This window comes from Homalodisca vitripennis, chromosome X, assembly GCF_021130785.1.
Source record: "Homalodisca vitripennis isolate AUS2020 chromosome X, UT_GWSS_2.1, whole genome shotgun sequence".
NCBI lineage: Eukaryota > Metazoa > Arthropoda > Insecta > Hemiptera > Cicadellidae > Homalodisca > Homalodisca vitripennis.
The window spans coordinates 28084380-28105196 of NC_060215.1; the positions used below are offsets into that span (position 1 = coordinate 28084380).

At 32.6% G+C, this 20817-nt stretch overlaps 1 protein-coding gene across 3 annotated transcripts in view; it reads left to right on the forward strand.

Annotated features, from left to right (window-relative positions):
• Positions 1–20817, forward strand: part of LOC124368843 (small G protein signaling modulator 2-like) — a 94616-nt gene that overhangs the window by 27650 nt on the left and 46149 nt on the right. For 2 of the 3 annotated variants that reach the window (XM_046826275.1, XM_046826276.1), the window contains exons 9-13: positions 423–550; positions 3553–3654; positions 10086–10153; positions 11159–11323; positions 13271–13393. In XM_046826275.1, the coding sequence (XP_046682231.1) occupies positions 423–550; positions 3553–3654; positions 10086–10153; positions 11159–11323; positions 13271–13393 (586 nt within the window). The remainder of the gene's footprint in view (positions 1–422; positions 551–3552; positions 3655–10085; positions 10154–11158; positions 11324–13270; positions 13394–20817) is intronic. The other variant, XM_046826277.1, reaches the window with a different exon arrangement.

Genomic DNA, 20817 nt, shown 5'->3' on the forward strand with positions numbered 1-20817 from the left:
GTGAACGCATTAAGTGTTAGCCTAGATGCAGATGTAGGCCTACCTACAGCATATACAAATAAAATACTCAAAAATCCAAAAAATTAAAAAAGTTAAAAAAACTCACTTTTTGAACCATGCGCACTAAAAAAACCTCACTAATCAACAGGTTAAATAAAAAGAATTAATAAATGGTTGGACAAAAAACACTACATCCAAATACTAAAAAGATATTTGTGCATACACTACAGGTTGTAGTTATAAAGTTGGTTTTTTCACCCAATAAGTGTAAATCTTACAATTAATATGAATTTCAATTACATATGATTCATCTGTCAAGCCTTTGTTCATTCTGGTGTGTTTCTGTGTAAACATCCATCTTTGCCGCTCTAGAAATCGTAATTGTCAGTTGATTTATTTGGGCTGGTTTATTGTTTTGACAGAAAGATTTGACAGAGCCGATGCCCGGTTACCTGTCACTCCATCAGACGGCTCACTCCCTCACGATCAAGTGGACTCCCAACCAGTTGATGAACGGGTATCCTGATGCAGAAAAGCAAGATAACAAAAAGTAAGCTTATTCAATCCTTACTAATAGTATTGCGCAATTGTTCGTATGATTTTTAAAAGTAACGTGATTGTAGAAAAATCATTTAAAACGTAGAAAGTTCTTCTAAAAGTAAGTTTCTATTCTTCCTTTTATAAATGTCTCTTTTTCTTAAACTCTTCATAATAAAATAATGTAATAGATAAAATAAGCTGAAACTATAAATTTTCAGTTTGTTATTATTTTTTAAATATTTTTTAAGATTTAAGATATTAGAACCCTTTATAAACAATTTAAAGTCTATTTTTTAACATTTATATTGATTTAAAAAATTACAGATTTTCAGTGAGATTACAATTAATTCCCCAAGTCATTATCGCTACAAATTGTTAACAACATAAAAAACCCAAATAATACCTATCTGTACCCAAATTGTAATTATATTTTTTAATTACTGGTATTTGTAGCTAATTGGCCTTCAATCCAACTAAAATATTAGTCAAGGAACTACTCTGAGGTATATTTTTTAAGTAAATACCATTTTTATATTTAAAAAGAAACAAGTAAACTTTTGTAACAGTTGTAGGCTTACGTAAAATCATTCACGTTTATCTACTTTCTTCACAGTTGCCACCAATATTAAGTCACTTATCATATCAAACAACAACCATTTTATACTATCTTCATAGAAGTTTGCCACCTGATTTGAAAACTACGGCAACACTGTCTTTTTGACGCTACATTCGTGTTGACCACCAATAAATATGCTTCTTGATTGATCGTTGTTCTTCCATGTTTTATCACATGTGACGATTTGGTTTAATAATCATCACCTTCAGCAACATAATGCTAAAGAAAAGTTAAAGCACTACCAAAACGTTTGTTTTTATGCACCTCAGTTAACATTTTTGTATTCATCTTGGGCACAATTTTTGATAGTTTAAACATTCTCTAACAGTTTCATAAAAACACTCTTGATAACGTGAGAGATCATAGAAATCGTGAAGTGTCTGTTCATTTTCACTTTTTTGTTCACTTTCTGCACCAAATCGTCAGTGATCACTGAGAATCATCAACTCTGTTCCATGTCATGAACATTGTTTTAGCTATCTTTCAAAGCTCTTACCCGTTTGAACAATATTTCATCACTCGTAATGTTTTTTCCATAAACTTTCGTGCCTTTATCACCATTAAAATGAATAACAATGCCTACTTCACAGTCTGCAGGATTCTCAATCAGCAGAAAATACACACAAAAAATGTATATATGATTTTTGCCATAATGGTTTCTGTGGGTTCCCTACAGATGTCATACACACTGGCAGTCTACAGAAATACATGTGGCATCGACACAGTACTGCAGTGGCAAAAATATCAAAATGTAATAAATTTATACATACAAATTTAGTTTCAGAGATTTTAAACTGCGATTTGTTGGTTTGTAAAGTTCAATTTTTATCCCACCAGTTACTTGGTAAAAACTTAACTGAGAAGGGTAGTAAAATGTTGGCCCCTTGGTTCCAGTCAGTTATTGCGTGACATTAGTGAATTATTTAAAGATTTAACTTTGTTTTAGTAGATAGATTTACTTGGTTTACAAATTAAATATTAAACTTGATGTTATATATTTGATTAATTAAAAAATATAATTTTCTATGTCATTAGTCTTATTAGTTCTTTGTACTGCTAAGGATATTTTTTATGTAGTATTATAAACTAATTAAAATTTCTCAAATGGTACACTATAAATATAAATAAATAAATATATATATATATATATATATATATATATATATATATATATATATACGTATTTTAATATTTTAATACTTTTGTGTTGTGCCATATTGTATAATAAGCCCTGTGCTATACACTTTTAATCCTCCAAGTGCAAATTAAATCACTTGAGATTGGTGGGATATTTTCAAACATACTACAGTTGTACCTCAGTTATCTGAAATAATAGGAGAACATGTTTTGAATAACCAAAATTTCTGACAATACGAAGAACTTCTGGGAAATATACGTAGGTATTCTCAAATTATAACATTACCGTATTATTTTTGAATTCGTACAGAACAAGAACAATATTTTATAGATAATTTATAATCAGCTGAATTTAAATTTATTTGTTCTTGAAACAATCAGAGGCAAGAGTAAAAGACAATGAACTCGTCATTGTAAGGCAACCACTGAGCGATAATGAGGAGACAGATGTTACTGCTGCCAGCAGGGTTGGTGAGTGTGGCACTGAAAATCCAATATAAGATGTGCAAGGAACGGCAAGCATTTGGGGGGGGGGGGGGAAGATGTGAAGGATGAGACTCATCTACTGATGGTACAGTTATGATTGGGTGGGTGGTTATTAATGAAAGCTCAGATGGTGTTGAGAAGGAGGGTTTTTTATGAACATAGTTTCTGATATTCTGGATTCCAACAATCAGGATTTTACTGTACTTGGCAATTTGAAATGTTACATTTCATGAACAGTATTTTAAATATCATATTAAATTTTTTCAAAAAAAAAATGTGTTGTAATATTAAGAAAAACTAAAATACTTACTATGTACTTTCCAAATCGATTCCTTGTTGATTGACAGAGTTTTCAGTTAAAAAAATTCTGATTGTTGAGATAAATATGTTTTTAAAAATAAAGTAAACACAATTCCAAAATACACAAATTGTACCAAATTTAATTTTGAATTAAAAAATTACTTTGCAGCATTTATAACTAAAATTAAGCTTAAAAAAAAACAAAAACAGCAACAATATCCTTTTGCTGCACATAGTGCGATAGTAGCATTTGGAGGATTAAAAAATAGCTCAACCAAGCTACCAAAATACTAAAATGTAGGTATATTAATACTTGATTTTCATATAGCATGTGAATATTCTTTTATGTATACAAAACAATGAATTGTCATAAATACAACTTTATCTAATTATTATTTAAACACTTAGGAATTTTATTTACGTTTCAGTTTATTTTTAGTTTCATGTTTTTAGTTTGTTATTGTATTTATCAGTGGAGACAGAAGATTCAGCTTGCCTGCGAATAATGTTTACACACAACCTCGCATACATAAAGCACTCCAGTTTCGACGGTCTAGCACAAAAACTCAAATGGTGTAAGTTAATTATGCATGACATTATTGGTATTGTTTATTGTTTTGTAACTAACAAAAGAACAAGGATAACAATGTTCTGGAACATCTCTTAGTTGTAAAATAAAACAATCAGACTTAAGAGAAACATAATTAGTTATAGAAAATGCAATTTTTGTTAGATCATTTCATTTATTTGTTAACCGAAATGTGTTGTTTTTATTACTAATCTTACTAGACTATCATTTCATAGTCTCATAGAAAACAATAAAACTAACTAACTGAAAGTTTCCATTCTCAAAGTACACCTATTACTAATTAGATGAGCTGTTAGAAGCCAGCTAGCTCTTCTAATGTATCTTGTGCATTCAGGAGTAATCCACTCTCAGCTTAGCTTATAACTCCCCGAACATTGATTGCTGTTTGGATCCTGGTGTGACATGACAGACCCAAGTTTCATCACCTGTCACAATTTTTTTTAAAAATCCTCACCATCATCACTGTACTGTGTGAGAAAAGCCAAAGCACTTCCGTGTCTCTTGGTTTTGTGCACGTTAGTGAGCATTTTTGGAACTCATCGGGAACACAGCTTGCGATAACCTAAGTGGTCCGTCAATTTCGTACAAAAGAGTGTGTGAAATTTGTTGGAAATCGTCAGATAGTGTTGTCATAGTGAAACGTCTGTTCTCTTGGATTTTTTCGTCATCTGCCCTTACCAGATCATCGGTGACGAGAGAAGGCTGATTCTCATCATGTACATTTTTTCGATTGCCATTGAACATTCTAACCCACTTTCTCACCATTTCCTTCACTCATCAACGTCTTCCCTGTAAACATCTCGAAGTTGAAGATTTAATTTCAGCCGGTTTCACTTTCTTTACGTTCAAAAGTCTTATTACAGAACGAATTTCACAATCGGTGGGATCACTAATTGCCTTTAACATTTTAAACGTTCAGAGAAAACTGAAAACACAACGTAGAACAACTAAAATGGCGTGAGTCGATAGCCAGTGAACAAGGACAACTAGTGCGCATTCGCGGAACACCGATTGCAGCAGTAAAATGAAACGGTACTTACTTTCTGAACATGCCTCGTATTTAGAAAATCAGGTGCTCTACAGAGCACGTGTGACACATATTAAACTTAGATTATTAACCCCCAAAGTGGTAATAGTAATGTTTTGGTGGCAACAATTGTTTGGTGAAACACAACAGTTTTTTCCAAAAATAAAGAAAAGTTTGTCACTTAATGTTGTCATACACATAATCAAATGAAAGGTTACTGTGATTAATACATCAATCACCTATGCTATAAAATATTCAAACATAAAATTAAAACAAATTATAACAACAATAAAATTTTACTTTTTCCCTCAAAAGATAGTAAACTTTAATTTTACAGGAGAATTCAGAAGTAAAATGTGAGAAATTTATAGTTGAGAAAAATTTATAATACATGTGTCTATTTCCTGTAAAACGTGTTTTTTGGCAATTATAAAAATTATCAATTAAGAACATACACTTTTCAATAGTTTTTTTTGTAAAATAAGCTAAAAAAGTATGTAAAACATATATGAAAAGTTTTCATAGTATACTTGGAATATTAATTTTTAAGTAAATGAAATAAGAAATACATTTTTAGAGATTTTGTAAAACTTTAATCACGAGTTTCCAAAATTTAAATTTGTGTTTTTCTCAGTAAATTGTTACATTTTATCAATTTAGCCATATGAATTTTGTTTTGTTCCAATGATATATAAACTTAGGGGAAAATATTGTGAAAACCAATCAATGTAAAATGTGAAATGGTGTGGTTACAGTGGCATAATCACGTTTTCTCGTAAAATATTTACAAACATTGAAAAATTGATGTGTTTATATATCCCTCCGAGCATCGGCCGACTTGTTTTAAGTCGACGGCACCTTTCTCTAAATGTCGCCATCTTATTTTAAGACGGCGGGCACTTGCCGATCAAATTAATTCAACCCGCACTATTATTGGCATAATATTATAATAATATAACAACAGAGTGTTTATTTTAGAAGAGGGCCTGTGTTAGCAGTAGGGTACAAACAAACAAAAAACCCGAAAACCAGTATACCTTTTGTCAACAGCTTGTCATGCCAAAGACCTACCGGTTCAAAAGTCACTGTGAGGCTATAAAGCCATACATGATACAGCAGTATAATTTATACATGGGTGGAGTGGACATGAAAGATAAATCCATCTATCACATATCATGCTCGCGGACCACCACTCACTATTGGAAAAAAATCTTTTATAATCTCCTTGACATGGCAATTTTTGACTCCTTCATCTTATATTCAAAAAACCCAGACAAGTCTATGCCCAGAAGAAAATTTGTGATGGTTCTAATTGATGAACTCACAAGAACAGCACCAGAAGAAGTAGCCCCTCAGCCTGCTCCAACATCAGTAGAACATTTTATTGTTGTGTTACTTAGCAATACCAAATAGGCAAAAATTCAAATTTGTGCATATCCATGTAAGTTTGTATAACATTATGAATATATTCACAGAACCCTATAACCCTGTATATTTATGTGTTCATGACTAAATTTGCTATAATTTGCCTATTATAAAATTGTTCTAGAAGTAATATAATAATAACATGTGGATACTTTGATATTAAAAAAATATTTTCTAAAATATTTTTTTCCCTTTCACAGGCTGTTGAAAAAAGAAAAAATTCTTTTTAATTTTTATTTGTATATAATCATATTCTGTGATTCTTTACAAGAAAAATGATGTATAATACTCTATTTTTAAACCATTCTTAAGATTTTTTATAAATTATGCAAAAAAAGACTGCAAAACCTATAAAAACAGGTGGACGTTTAGGGAAATGTGATGGATGCTCGGAAGGATATAGCACATTTAAAATTGTGAATAGTATAAAAACTGTAGATTAGATAATTACTGACACATTGGTATGCATATTCGTAGGATTCTACATTGTTTTATACATTTAGTTTTATTTTCAAATAAAGTGATGTTGTGAGGTTGGAAATGTCAAACCTTGTCACTTGAAGGGTTAATTACTACTAGAACAATTTCAGTTTTTAAAATGCCTTTCATGCCTGGATGAACACTATGGCAAAATCACAAAATAATTTATTAAAAACTCTGGTGGAGAAATGATGGCCTTGTAGCATAAGGAGATAATTTTGAGTCTAGGTTTAAATCCTGCTTGAACTGGACACATTTGACAGAAATAATATTGAAATAGCATGTTTTGTTAGGAGAAGAAGCAGAAGAAATCTCTAACTAGACTTGTTCTCTTAAGACAAGAAGCTTATAAATTGCACTTTGTCCTATAAGAACCTTAGTGCTGCTTCCATAGTGACAGGATATTCAGGACGGCCGCCTCCTATTGAGATCCATGAGGAAGAATTAGGGCACTAATCTCAGTCACGTCCCCCCGGAAGAAGGTGAGGCCAGCTCTGAACCAGCCTCTCCAGACAAAGCAGGCAGGGGGTGGCACACCCTTGTTGTGGCTAGCAAGAACCTCTGATATTTAGGGAACAAACCTCACCAACTCAGAACAGTCATCTACCGCAGTAGACTAGACCTATCGAACTGCCCTTGCACCCCAGAATCTCGACATTTGCAGTTAGTGATGTGCCGCTCCTGGACATCCATAAGGTTGCCCAGATTTAAGTGACACAATCGGTTTTTGCTGTACTGTACAGTGGTAGGTTCAACTGGAAGGGTATAAACCAGGCAGAAGTGATCCCTGCTGGGAACTAACTGGACTTAACCTTTTAGGACTTTTGTGTGGGTCCCAAAGTGAAAGCATATTCAGGAGTAGGGAGTTGGAGTCGCCTCTTGTCGAGATCACAAGGTACCGCCATCACGAGGAGGTTTAATGGGCACTATATCAGTTACGCCACCATAGAAGAAGAGGAGGCTCTCTCTGTTTTGGAAGAAAACCAATCAAAGCAGGCGGTTGGGGGGGAAGGGGGAATGTTGGTATCCCTCATGTTTAGGCTTGCATAAACCTTTAACACTAAGGGAGCTCACCACTCCAACATCCTCTGCAGTAAATTAGTCCTATTGGCCAGCCTTTTACCACATTGTCGACATTTGCAGTTAGGGAGGTGCCGCTCCTGGACATCCATTGTAAGTGAAACATAATTTTTTGCTATATCCAGTCTAAGTTATACTGGCAGGTATACACTATCCAGAAATAAACTCTCCTCAAGAGTGAAAGATTTACCTGATCAGTACCTATTCAAACTGGTATCCTGGTGGACCTTAATCACTAAGCATTTCAAACTGAAGTTGTCCAATATAAATTCTTCAGTACTCGCTTTAAATTTATTGACGAGGCCTCAGCATCGTAGTCAGAAACTTTACTGCTCTCATTATTGCCAAAACGGTGTTTGTACACTAATAACAACATAATACCAAAAGCCACCTTTGTCTTGTCCTGAATTTGATCTCACCTTCCGTAGAAGATGTGGTTGTCAAATGCGTTCCTAGTCAATGAAGCTGTGAAAATCTGTTAAATTAAAGGTTGAAAGTGCTCTGGGATTCAGCAAATTCCATCCTGGGTTAGTTCTAAGTTACTCAATACAGTCAACCAAACTCTAGCTTTGTGTCATCCTCCTAAATATACTGAATAAATATAGTGGTATGTATTTTTTAATGTTTTTTTAATGGCTTACACTATTAACAATATGTTTAGGGTAAGAATTAAGCACTGCTTTGTGTAAATGTTTCCTGCTTTATAAATCATGTTCTGTGTGTTTTGCTTTGTCTAACATTTGTGTTAATAACATATTGTTTGTGTCTTTTCTGGATTAGTCTATTAAGTAGCTCTATGTGAATGTCAAGTTTAACTCCATTTCACCTTCCTCTTAGTGCATGCAGCGTCTGAAATCTGATGCTGTCACAGACTTGACTTCTGGAATTTGCAGTCATGTTCGTCTGAAAAGATCATAAAAAAGTTGGTGACAAAGAATCTCAAAATGAATTCTTTACATTGTTTTGACATTAGAGACACCCAGATAACACAATATAGTGTAATCTAGGTGAAGAGGTATTCTCACTATCTCATCAGATGCACAGTTGAGTGCACTACAACGTTTTAAACATGTTCTCTAAGCACAGTAAAGCAAGCCGATTACTGATGAGACAATGAGAATACATCTTCACCTAGATTACACCACATTTTGTTGTCTGGTTGTCTCTTATGTCGAAACTATGTAAAGCTATGTATTCATTTTGAGCTTCTTCATCACTGACTTTTTTATGATCTTTTCAAATGAACATGACCCCAAATTCCAGAAGTAAAGTCTGTTACAACATCAGATTTCAGATGTTGCACTAAGAGGAAGGTGAAATGGAGTTAAACTTGACATTTACATTGATTCAACACTTCCCATAGCTACGTAACTACATTTAACATTATATGAAGTAACTCTATGTAAAAATTCAGTATTATAACATTTTACTTTTAATATGTTAATTAGTTGTAGTTTTCTGTCACTATTCTCGTACAATTGTACATTTCTATGCTTAAACAGTGAATGAAACTCAAATGTATCATAGCAAATTTAAACTGTTTCAAGCCCCATTAATCACTAATTTTATCGTGTTTTGGTTACAAATTATTTTGTACCCGCTAGAAGCTCTAAATGAGGAGAAAGGAATTGATATAAGATGATTGTTGCTGAGCTCTCTATTTGTGTCTATTTATTATATATATTTGGAAATCCTGATTTTTCTATTATATTTAAACTGACAATGCTTGAAGCCCAAAAGCCGATTGTACTGATGGTTATATTAATTTTAGGTTCTTCAAAACATTTGTAATTTTGTCATACAGTTATGTTAATTGTCTCCTTTTAAATATACTGGACATGCATCTAAACATTTTTGAGTTTTTCTGTTATTTTAATTTTTTGATTCAGAAGAAAAATCTCAAACTTTTTTGTATTTTATTGTTTAAATAATAAAAATAGTATGCACTTTGCAAGAAAAACTAAAACGCTTTTGGTGGGTTTTAGTAATATCTTTGAAATTATACATAACCCATTATTCTATTACAAAAAATAAGGGTGTGGAAGTGATTGAGGTTTAAAATTGTTCTTATGGGATAAAACTCAAGGTTGTTTCACTACGGCCGACGTCAAGTTTCTACTTCTACTTCTTAAATGCGTAGAGTTAGTCATTTTTACAAAAATGTTACAAATTAATTTTCATTATTGATTTTAGATAACATAAGGATACTTAAATGTTTGCTATTTGCAACCATCCCAGAATCGTATTTACGAATGTGTAGGCCTAGATTAATTGGCCATTTATTTCACAAGTATAGCAATGTTTAAATGGTGATTTCATTCCATTAGAATTTAACTGAAAATAACATTTTAATGTGTAATGTAATATAAAGTGGGACTTATAATGATAGAGATGTTCTGTTACAGCATGTATTGGGATTGTGCAATGAATGTACGAGTCAATGAGATTGTCTATGTTCACTGTCACCAACAAGGTTAGTTGCTTTCAAGGAGGAACCTATTTTTCAATACTATTTAACGGTTTTGTTGGACATTGAAAAGCATGCCAAAAGTGCCAACATTGGATGTAACTGAATGTTTGGATAAGTGCCAATGTCTAATTGTATTGCATGTCTGATAATAGAAAGATGCAGTCTTAAAATGCGTTTTGGCTCAGAAACAGCCCATTGTTTTTATCATTTGACACAAAACGAAATTTAGTGGAAAGATTACTCATTCTTAATAATATTTCAATGATTGCAGATAGAAAAAGGACACTTGAGAATTGTTCTAAGTCTAGAGGTAGGTCCTCTTCTCTTGGCAAATTCTAAATCTTGAGAGGATGCAACCCTCAGTCTTTTAAGAAGAGTGCTCCTAACTAAAAAATATTCTAATGGCAATCCAATCTTTCGTGATACATAATTGGGAAGGTAATAGGAGTCCAAGCATTTTGGCACAACCAGAAAGTCTATTGTTATTCATTTTAGGTTGACAATTCAATTTCACTCCTTAAAATAATTTGTAAATCATTAAGTGATAGTGGAAATGCTAATTTGGAATCACTGCTACAATAAAAATACTGTATAAATCTCCTTTAAGAATGTTTTATTTCTAAAGTAGATAACAAAATTAAGTTTTAGTGTCTCTATTAGCAATTAAATATTCTTCTAGATAAGAAATAATTATAAAACATCCGGTTTGTGCCAAAATTCTAGGTTTGTTGCCACTAGCCTATTATAAGTAAATGAAGGGGTGATGGCCATCTTCAAATGATTGACATCCTCTCAAGATTCTAAATATGAGTAAAAGTGAGTCCTCTAGATCTAGAAGTATCCTACCAAGTTTACTTCTTCCATTTGCAATCATCCATTAATAAAATTAGTGGGAGAGAGGAGACATTGATCTTTTTGACCACTCAGTATATTCAGTATTGTAATATTTAGTAGCTTTTGTTTGTATATGGTTCAGTACTCTTTGGATAACGTGTAGGTGTTGTGTAGGTGACAGTGGGGGGACAATCGTACTGGTGGGGCAAGATGGGGTACAGAGGCCCCCTATCCACTTTCCTGGTGGCGGACACCTACTTGCCTTCCTGTCCTGTCTGGAGAATGGTTTGTTGCCTCACGGACAACTGGACCCTCCTCTATGGTCACAACGTGGCAAAGGTACACACTTTTACGCTTTCAATTTATAATTAATAATTATTTAATTATTCATAGAGTAAATTATTTGGACTAATATGTACATTTTGACTGAAAGGTATAGTCAATGAATGACATGTGAGTCATACATGAAACCGACAACCTACAAGATTATACATTTGGTTGGTGCAGTTTTCATAAACGGGTGTGCAGTGCTTCACAAGTGTATTGACCGTACTATCTGTGGTAGAATCTAGTTCCGTAGTTGTGAAGGAGTATGGTTATATGGGGGGATTGAGCCCCCAAATCTGTCTGGTGAAAATGATGTGACTATACTTACCAATAACTTTAGTATTAAATAAAATTGCACATTTCATGCATTTTTAGTCTCAAATACTCAAATAAAAACAAAATATGGATTTAGGAATGATAAATCTGTATTGTTTATTTCCAAGCAAACCTAAATCCCTTATCTCAGCATGAAATCATCTGCTTAATTGTGATCGGTTCAGTGGTGTATGTAGTAAAATAAAAAGTAAAGTAAAGATGTGTAACTTTACTAGGCGAAGTTAGGGTTAAGAAGCCCTCTCTAACACTGCTTGCAAACACAGATCGCTCAGCGGTCACCAATCCAAGCAGCTGCCACACTCGACGTTGCTTGATCTGGTTATCTTGCGCAGTGGATGGCTCTATGTGTTTAATCATACCTTCATAAAATCTTGCTTTTTTTATAAATGTGTTAATATGATCATCATAGAAATTTACAATGGTAAAAGTTGATCACTACTTTTTATTACAGTCAAAATGAAATTCAGAGATTTTTCAAAGAGAACCTGCCACTCATGAATGACTTCCTCCTCATGGTATCATCCCCTCTGTGCAGGATGAGATTAAAATTATCTTCTGTTATATATTTTCAAGCCTATATAATTTAATAAATATTAAACACTAATCCATACTATAGTATGAAAGTTTTCACAGATTGTGTAAATATCCGGTTTTAACCCTTCTACCCCCACTAATAATTCCATTAACTTTCCTATAAACACCAATACAAGTAAAAAGATTTTGTTTCTTTAAGTTTAAAGCTAATTTTTATTATAACTAAATTATGATATGTAAAAGCAAAAAGTATAAAACAGGGAATTTTCCTTAAAATTTACGTATTTATTGATACAAATAAAAAATAACTATTTACAATACTGTTTATTTCAAATGCATTTTACTATAAAATAAGATAAATATTTCAAACTAATCAGAACACTATACCTCTCGATTAAGAATAATAACGAAATACGTAGTAGACGTGCGTGCTCATGACAACTGAGAAAGCAGTAATACATGTAAAGGGATATGTTTGGTTATGACTCTGTAGGAGACACAGAACTGATGAGCAGGTGGTTGGAGTTAGACAAAAGGCGTTCCCCTCCCCCTGCAGAAGACTGTAGGTCGTATAAATACTTCCTTGGCAACCGTGATGAGCACGGAGTGTGCACCGGGCATTTCGAAGGCCTTTTGTGAAATAAAAAACTCTCCAAGAGACATAATCTATAATATGGAATATGACTGTATTTGGCGTTTTGGTCTAAGTCTAACATTCTAATATATCCCTCTATGTCATGGGAAGTTTTAAAAATGTATAATCTATAATTAGAATTCATAGAACAGCAGAAGCAAACTCACTGTAACAGAGCAAAAAGTTAGTGGACTGTAAAAGGCTGAGAACATCTGCAGTACACCACCCAGACAGAACATTTTAGGGAAGCAAAAGTGACACATGGTGTCTATCATTATACAAAAAATTAAGAAATCGAGGTTGAAAATTTGAATGCAGGAAAATTATTTAGATACGTAAGGGTTACCTAATTTTTATTCTTAGTAATCTTTTCAGAAAATTAAAAGCTGATTTTTTAAAAATATTTGTTTGCTGTTCAGATTTCAGAAGTTATTATAAGATTTGGTCTGTTACAGGAAAGGTTTTTCCGAAGTTGAGAAGAAAAGGGCGAGGTTTACCAAACAGCTGTGAGAATAGCAGTGATGAGTCCACAGACTATGTGTTCCAAATTATCAACAAAACCAGACATGAGGATTATTGTGAGTACATTTTCATATTTCAAATTGATACAAGGCTTTTATGTTTTATTTATTGATTCAATTTCAACTTTCAGATTCCAATTGCTTTTTGAGTTCATTAAGTGTAAGATAGTAGTACAATATTCTCAGACTTTAAATTCATTGTTATTTGATGAATCTGTGTCCTGATGGAAATATGTATGAAAGCAAATAAAAATACTATGTCTATGGTTTTGTTGTTATAAAATATTTAAAATATAATACATTATTTAAATACTGTAGAGCTTTCTTACCTTTTGACATTTGCTGTAAATTTATATTTTTCAATTTCTACAACCATTGACTATTATTTAACTTTTAGGGCATACAAATAAATTTGTTGTGTCCAACTTAATAACATATTTGTTCATGCAGTTTATATATAACATGTTTTTTCAATAAAATATTTTGTTCAAAATCACTTTTGTATTTTTAAATTCAAAATTGACATTTACAAATTGTTATGGGTTCTATACCTATTTAAAGTATGTACTTTATGCTTTCGTAGCTAGCTCAAGAAGAGTTCCAGTGTTTAACCTATTGGGTTAGTTGATATTTCCGGCAATAAGTGGTCCAAAATAGCAATTACAGTAGAGTCCCGTTAATCTGACCTAATTGGGACCGAGCCCTATTCGGATTATGTGATTGTTCGGATTAGCCAGAATTACAGAAAAATACGGTTTTAAACTTGAGATGGGTCTATTTTGTTATAGAATTATCAACATTGTTTATTAAAACATGTTTTCTGACTGTTGCATTGTATTTCTTGACAAATAAACGTGTTTGCGAATACCAAGCACATTTACCGTATTTAGTGTGAGAGTTCTATTGTTAAGCAATGTGAGCGTACTGGATATTGTACGGGTCCACGCGTTCAATAGTTGCACGAAACTACGCGTCATCCAATAGACTCTCTTCAATGCGACAGAAGACAATAACTGAATTTATGTCTTTTAACAATTAATATTGTACTCAATAATAATATCAGTACTGTACGTCCAATTTTTGTTTGATTTCACTTCTTAATACAGTAATTTAACTCATACTTAACCTATAAGTTTCAAGTTGGTACTGTATTTAACTTCATTATTTATGTACTGTACCGTACACAATTTGTCTTAATATCTATATGTATATCTATTTAATTAAAGTTTTCTTTGTTTATGTATGAAATGATGCACCCATTTTCATTTTTTAAGTAATTAGTTGCTATAACTGTTCATTATCGTTATAAATAATTCCTCCTGGACCTGTTCGGATTACACGTGTTCGGATTAGCGGGACTCCACTGTAATTTGGATGAAAATGTAAAAGTTTCCTATTAATGTTATAACAACTTTACTTGTTTACTAAGCTATTGTCATTGAATTCTATCTGTTATGTTTAAAGTAAAACAGGCAACAATTGACTTCTAACTGTAATTTTGGTATTTACAATTATTAAATTTATGTTAATTATAAAAGTGTTGTTTTTTAGATTTTAAAACTAAAAAAATACATTTCTAAACCATTTTAAACAGAAAAAACTATTTAAAATTTGTATTTCAATAAATTAAAAGTATAATAAAAGTTTTAAGGTGAACTGTGCATAGTTTTTTTACTTGTTTCCGAACGGGACTAGGATTTGTTTTTAAAGGAGAGGCCATTCCCCTCAGGATTACTGTAAGTTCCCCTTTAAAATAACTAATATCAGCAGAGCAGGCTGTAGTTTTATGCATAAGACATGTTAGTAGTAACGGTAATAGCTCTGCCAAACACTCGCAACCACTTAAATTACAGTGGTTTTTGTTTACACTTGATACAACGCTTAGTAACGGTTGTGAGTCTAGGCAGGTGATAGGTCCAGTGAAATGTTAAGGAAATGTTTACAAGAGTACACAGAGTTGAGAGAAATATTAATAAGATAGTAACTGTTTAATTTTTCACTCTGTATTAAAACCTTTGCTACACTAAACTAATCAGTTATCCTACTTAAAACTAAATATGTTACACAAATTGAATTACCTAAAAAAAAAGAAAATTTGATATGTTAGCAATTGTGAGTTATGTATTTTGAACCAATATCAGCTTTAGTGTGTGAAGTGCTCACATGCATGATCGCGGTACATGTTTTATGACCACCAAGAGATAGTAAAGACATGTGTGGGGACTTCACACACACATCTTATACTGAGGTCACCAGTGGGTGAATTGAAATAAAAAATAACCTTATTCGTAGGCGAAGTTAGGACTTCCATTTAACTTCAATGACGTATTTCCCTTTTTTAACACGTTCGCTCCCAGAGCTTTCATAATAAGTGAACTATCATGGGCTGCCAAGACAGGACGTTATACCACTTGTGAACAAAGTGTTAAATAAGATGGTTAGTTTTTCTGTGACTTGTATTTCAGTGAGAAATAGATAATGCAATTTTAAACTATGCATCAGCCTACATTTCCTGAAAATTTCACTTATATAACTGAAACTCTTTTGAGCTAGCTACTTAAAAACGAGTACAAAGTCAGTTTTTTAAGGTTATTCAGAACCCAAATAATCTTTAATTGAATTCCTTAAAGTTGGTTTTAAGTATTAGGAGACAAATTAAAGAATTTTTTATAAAAAAATGTATAATGTATTTGGTGATCAAATGCCCTTAACTTAAATTATATAAGAAGTGGAGTGAAAGTTCCACATTGTTTGCAATTAAAGTATGTTATGAATGATTTTTCTAGGTTTTGGACTCGCTTGTTGTTGGAGTCCATTCGTGTTATGTTTTATGGAACTGTGTTAGGGTGAAGCTCAAATTTGCACTTAAATGAAAAAGTTGTAAAAGGTAAATATGAAGGTCAATATTGGTTTTTGGATCTTTTCAGTAGATGAGCTAACAGCATGACTAGAGAATTAACATTCAAAATAAATCTTTCATCTGTTGTTGGTCTGTATTATCTAATTGTGTCAGTGGTGGGTAGTAACCAGTAATATTACATTTTACTTTAATGTGTTCTACATTTTATTAGTAGTATTATAGTAAGCTGATGTTAACGTCAGGGATGGTACAACATTTTATGTCGATTCTGATACTGAAAAAGTTAAAAACAATTGTCATTTGTGAAGGAACAGGATTTTTCCGGACATTTTGCCATCATTCAGTGAAACAAAAAAATCAGTAAAACTACGTTTCGAGATTTGCAATCTGATCTCTTCTTCAGGTTGGAAAACAACTAACCTAACACATAATTACAAACTAGGCTAAAATAAACAAATCATACCAGAGTGTTGTGACACACCTAAGTCAGGAATCACAACCACCATGTTGTGTGTCAACTTCACTAACTCTAAAACATGCACTTAATAAAAAAAACTAAACACAACACTAATCATTAAAACTGAACTACAGAATACAGGTCACAATGTTCTGCATTGGTAGATCAACCACCTATAACAGCGTAGTGTTACTGATTTTTTGTTTCACTGAACGATGGCAAATGTCCGGAAAAATCCTGTTTCCTTCACAATCCTTCCATCGTCAAAAATAAATTTCAAACAAAGAATTGACATTTCTTGTAAAAAACGGTTTACTTACTAATCTCATATTTAGCTCTTTCAATACCAATGCTTTTCCACTTTCAGTTCAAGTCTTCATATGGTAATGTTACTGTAATCTGTTAAACTAACTCTTGTTAAAACTGTTAGTCTAATAGTTTATATTTTTCTAACAGTGAATTTCTCCATATTCCATCCGGATTTACTTGAATTTATATGTAGCTTCCATCGTGCAGTTGGACTAATGTCTTTTCTGCCCTACTTTTAATATGGTGCAGAAGCTCTCAGCACTCAGCAGTTATTGAGCCCATAATAAAGGTCTTTAGCCTATTTAAAATCATTTAGCTCAATGAAAGCACTCTACATGCAGGAAATTGACAAGATGACTATAATGTGAATATTCTTCACTGTTAAAAGATAAATGAACAGATGCAAAGTATTTACCACCTTTGAATTTAAAACGGTAGTGTTAGTAACAATTCATTCGCAACACAAACTGCTTTGGTGGAGAAACATTCAAGCAACCATCAGCAACCGAGTTTTCTACACATAACGTAGACATGGTGGAAAAGGTTGAATCAATGTGAATGTTGAGTTTAGTTTAGGGCTATGTTATATGTGGAAAACTCAGTTATTCCACCATGCTTAGAGATCATGTCTAAAACATTGTAGTGCACTCAATTGTCCGTATTATGAGACAATGAGAATACCTCTTCACATAGATCACACAATATTTTGTAGTCTAGGTGTCTCTGATGTCGAAACGATGTAAAGAGTTCATTTTGAGCACTTCCAAACATTGCACTAAGAGGAAGGTAAACTGGAGCTAAACTAAACATTCACATTGAATCAACTCTTCCCACCATGAATTAATATTATGACTATATTATGTTATAATGCTTGATAACAGATCTTAAAGTTTACTGTACTAAGAGGAGTTTACTGTATCTGTAAGTTTACTTTGCTGTTAAAGGAGTATGCTCAAAGTATTTAGACGATATGAAATTGAGGCAGATCAACTTCTAGAAATATGTTAACCACTATCAAGAGAATGTCTCTCTGTCAAAGCTATTAGTGTTGAGAATAAATTGTCACCAACACTGCTGTTTTACATTCAAAGGTGGTAAATATTTCACATCAGTCCATCTATCCTATGACAGTGAATAACTGTGTGAGGAACATTACATTGTATACCTTTTTGAGTGAGGCTGTCATTTAATCCTTTTAGTGCTATAGCGTCTACGTCGTAGACGCAGCGTATTTTTATATATATATATTGGTTCAGTTTATGCAATTTACTGGCTGCAAACGATGACAGTTCATCCAAAAGCCATAGAGTAACGATATTTGTATATTTGATTGCCGACAACCAGCTGTTTATACGTCTTTGACGTGAAATAAAAAGAAGGTCAGTTCGGAAGGAGTTTACGTTGCGAGCGAACTGACGCTGTGCTTTGTTTACTCTGTTTTATCTTATTTTATCCATTAAATTGTGTTATAATTGTGAAATACTACTTCATTAGTATTCCAAATCATTGCATTACTTCATTTTTCATTTGTGTTTTCCGTGTGTATTATATTTTACTAAGTTACAAACTATGTCTAATAAGAACATTGATGATGAGTTATTACGGAATGGTGTTGAAGATGTTCTGGACAATGGAAGCAGCAGAATTATCATTGATTCTTCATTTATAAGTGAACCATTTGGTTTTTATGAGCAGAATGATGTAGAAAGTGACGAAATCCCAACATCTGATGAAGATATTCACAAATCGTCTTTAAGTGAAGTTGACGATTCAGACGAAGACAAAGACTATGAACAAAATTTGGTGCGGACAACATTTTTAATTTTTCATCCACACTTCTTATTTGTTGTGTAAAAATAAAATAAAATATATGGAATTTGCTTAGTTTTAGTTGCTCTTTCCGATAGTAGCATCAGAAAAATAATATAAAATTGTTTACATACTAAAATTATTGTATGCCAAAGTGAACACAAAAAATATATATATATATATAAATAATTTACACATTTTTTATAACAATCCAAATATGTTCAAATGTATTTTTTTGTATTTATTTCTGTTTATTGGTTAATTATCTTCAATACAAAAAAAAGTAATAATATATGACCTCAAATAAGGTAATATTAAGGAATTTACTAAAACTCTGCATTTATGCACTTAAATGCTTAGCACTCTTGGGTATGGCAATGCACCAGACCCCTTAGCACGAAAAGGGTTAAACATTGGCAGTATTCTGTTATCAGTCAATGCTGTTGGTTCTGGCATTTTTATCCAAAATCCATCCTGCTCAGTCTCTAGGAGTGCAGTATGCCTATGTGCTTGTCAAAGGTGTATTTGACATCATCATTCATGTGCTGGATTATTTTCTCCCATGCAGTAGGGAACAGTACTCTGACTAATTCTAAATAATCTCTAAACTCTCTAATTTTGTATCCAAAATATTTATAAAGTTTATTAACTGTTATGTTAATAATGAATTCTGCCACTTTATCTCTACACCAACATGTCTTCATGGAAGATTGCTTGACTACTAGAAAGTTGTCTGTGGTTGAATTTGAGGAGCAATGAATTGTTATCTAATTAGGATCTAAGATAAGATAAGAGATCTAATCTAAGAAGGATTTTTGAATAAGATTTTTCTTTTCATGTGTTAGGAAGTTTCCAATATAATTTATTTAAGTATGCTCAATACCAAAACACTTCTTTGAAGTTTCTTATTTTAATACTGCATTAAATCTTATTTCTTAGGAAAATAGGAATTACTCAATGAAGGAGGAAGATAGAGAGTATTCTAAGTTTCTAAAATGTTACTCTCCATTTTTGTTTACGAATGATAACATCTATTTTGAAATCCAATATCTACCTTAGCTTTATGATGATGATCTATATTTCTACCGATCACAGGCATTGTTTTTAAAAAAATGAATTGATATCAACTTCGTGCTCCGAAACTTTAGCAAAGACTTCTGGTAGTTAGTTACTATTATCCATCAAACTAATACCTCTGTTTTATGCAATTAGTAGCTGTGGAATAAAAAAGATCTGCTGTACAAAATTTAGCTATTATAATGAAAAATGAGTTGATGCTGAACTTGTAAGTAATTGTTTACCAAAAACTCTAGAACTGTATGGATTGGTGCATTTTTAACAACAGTTCTTGTCTGGTACTTAATAGGTCACTAATTAAAAGCTAACTCGAGGATTCCACATTTATCTGGAACAAAAACTGGGGTTAAACTGATAAGGCAACTGAGGTTGTGCAAAGGAATTTCTTCTTTGGGTGATAATGGAGTTTCCAGAGCTTTTGGAGTAATTTGTTCTTCAGGAACACAGACTGTGTGCCCCCCTCAACTTCTCTTACTGTGGCTGACAGATTGGCTGATGTTCAGCTCAGTGGTGCAGGGTCACAATGTTCTAGTAGGAAACATGAAAGTATCAGGCTATACATTTTGTTCAGTTATTCATTTATTAACAACTATTTTGGAGTAAATAATCCTGCAATAAGATGCACTGCTACACAAACAGTGTTTATAATTTTAGATTTAGATATGATTAAAACAAATGCTTTGGAAGTTTAATAAGAACCATGCAGATAGCATATGGTTGGATCCTCACACTCAAATATTTTAAGACATTTTCTAAAAAGTTTCATGTTCTGAAGCTTATGATGCTTTGGACAGTTAACTCTTCTTAGTTTTTGCTGGTTTGGTGTTGTTGACTAGTGGGACAATTGGTGTGGTATAGGGGTAAGCTAGAGAATTGGTGGGTTATAGACGTGAGCTAGAGAACTGGTGGGGTATAGATGTGAGCAAAAGAATTGGTGGGGTATAGAGGTGAGCGAAAGGATTGGTGGGG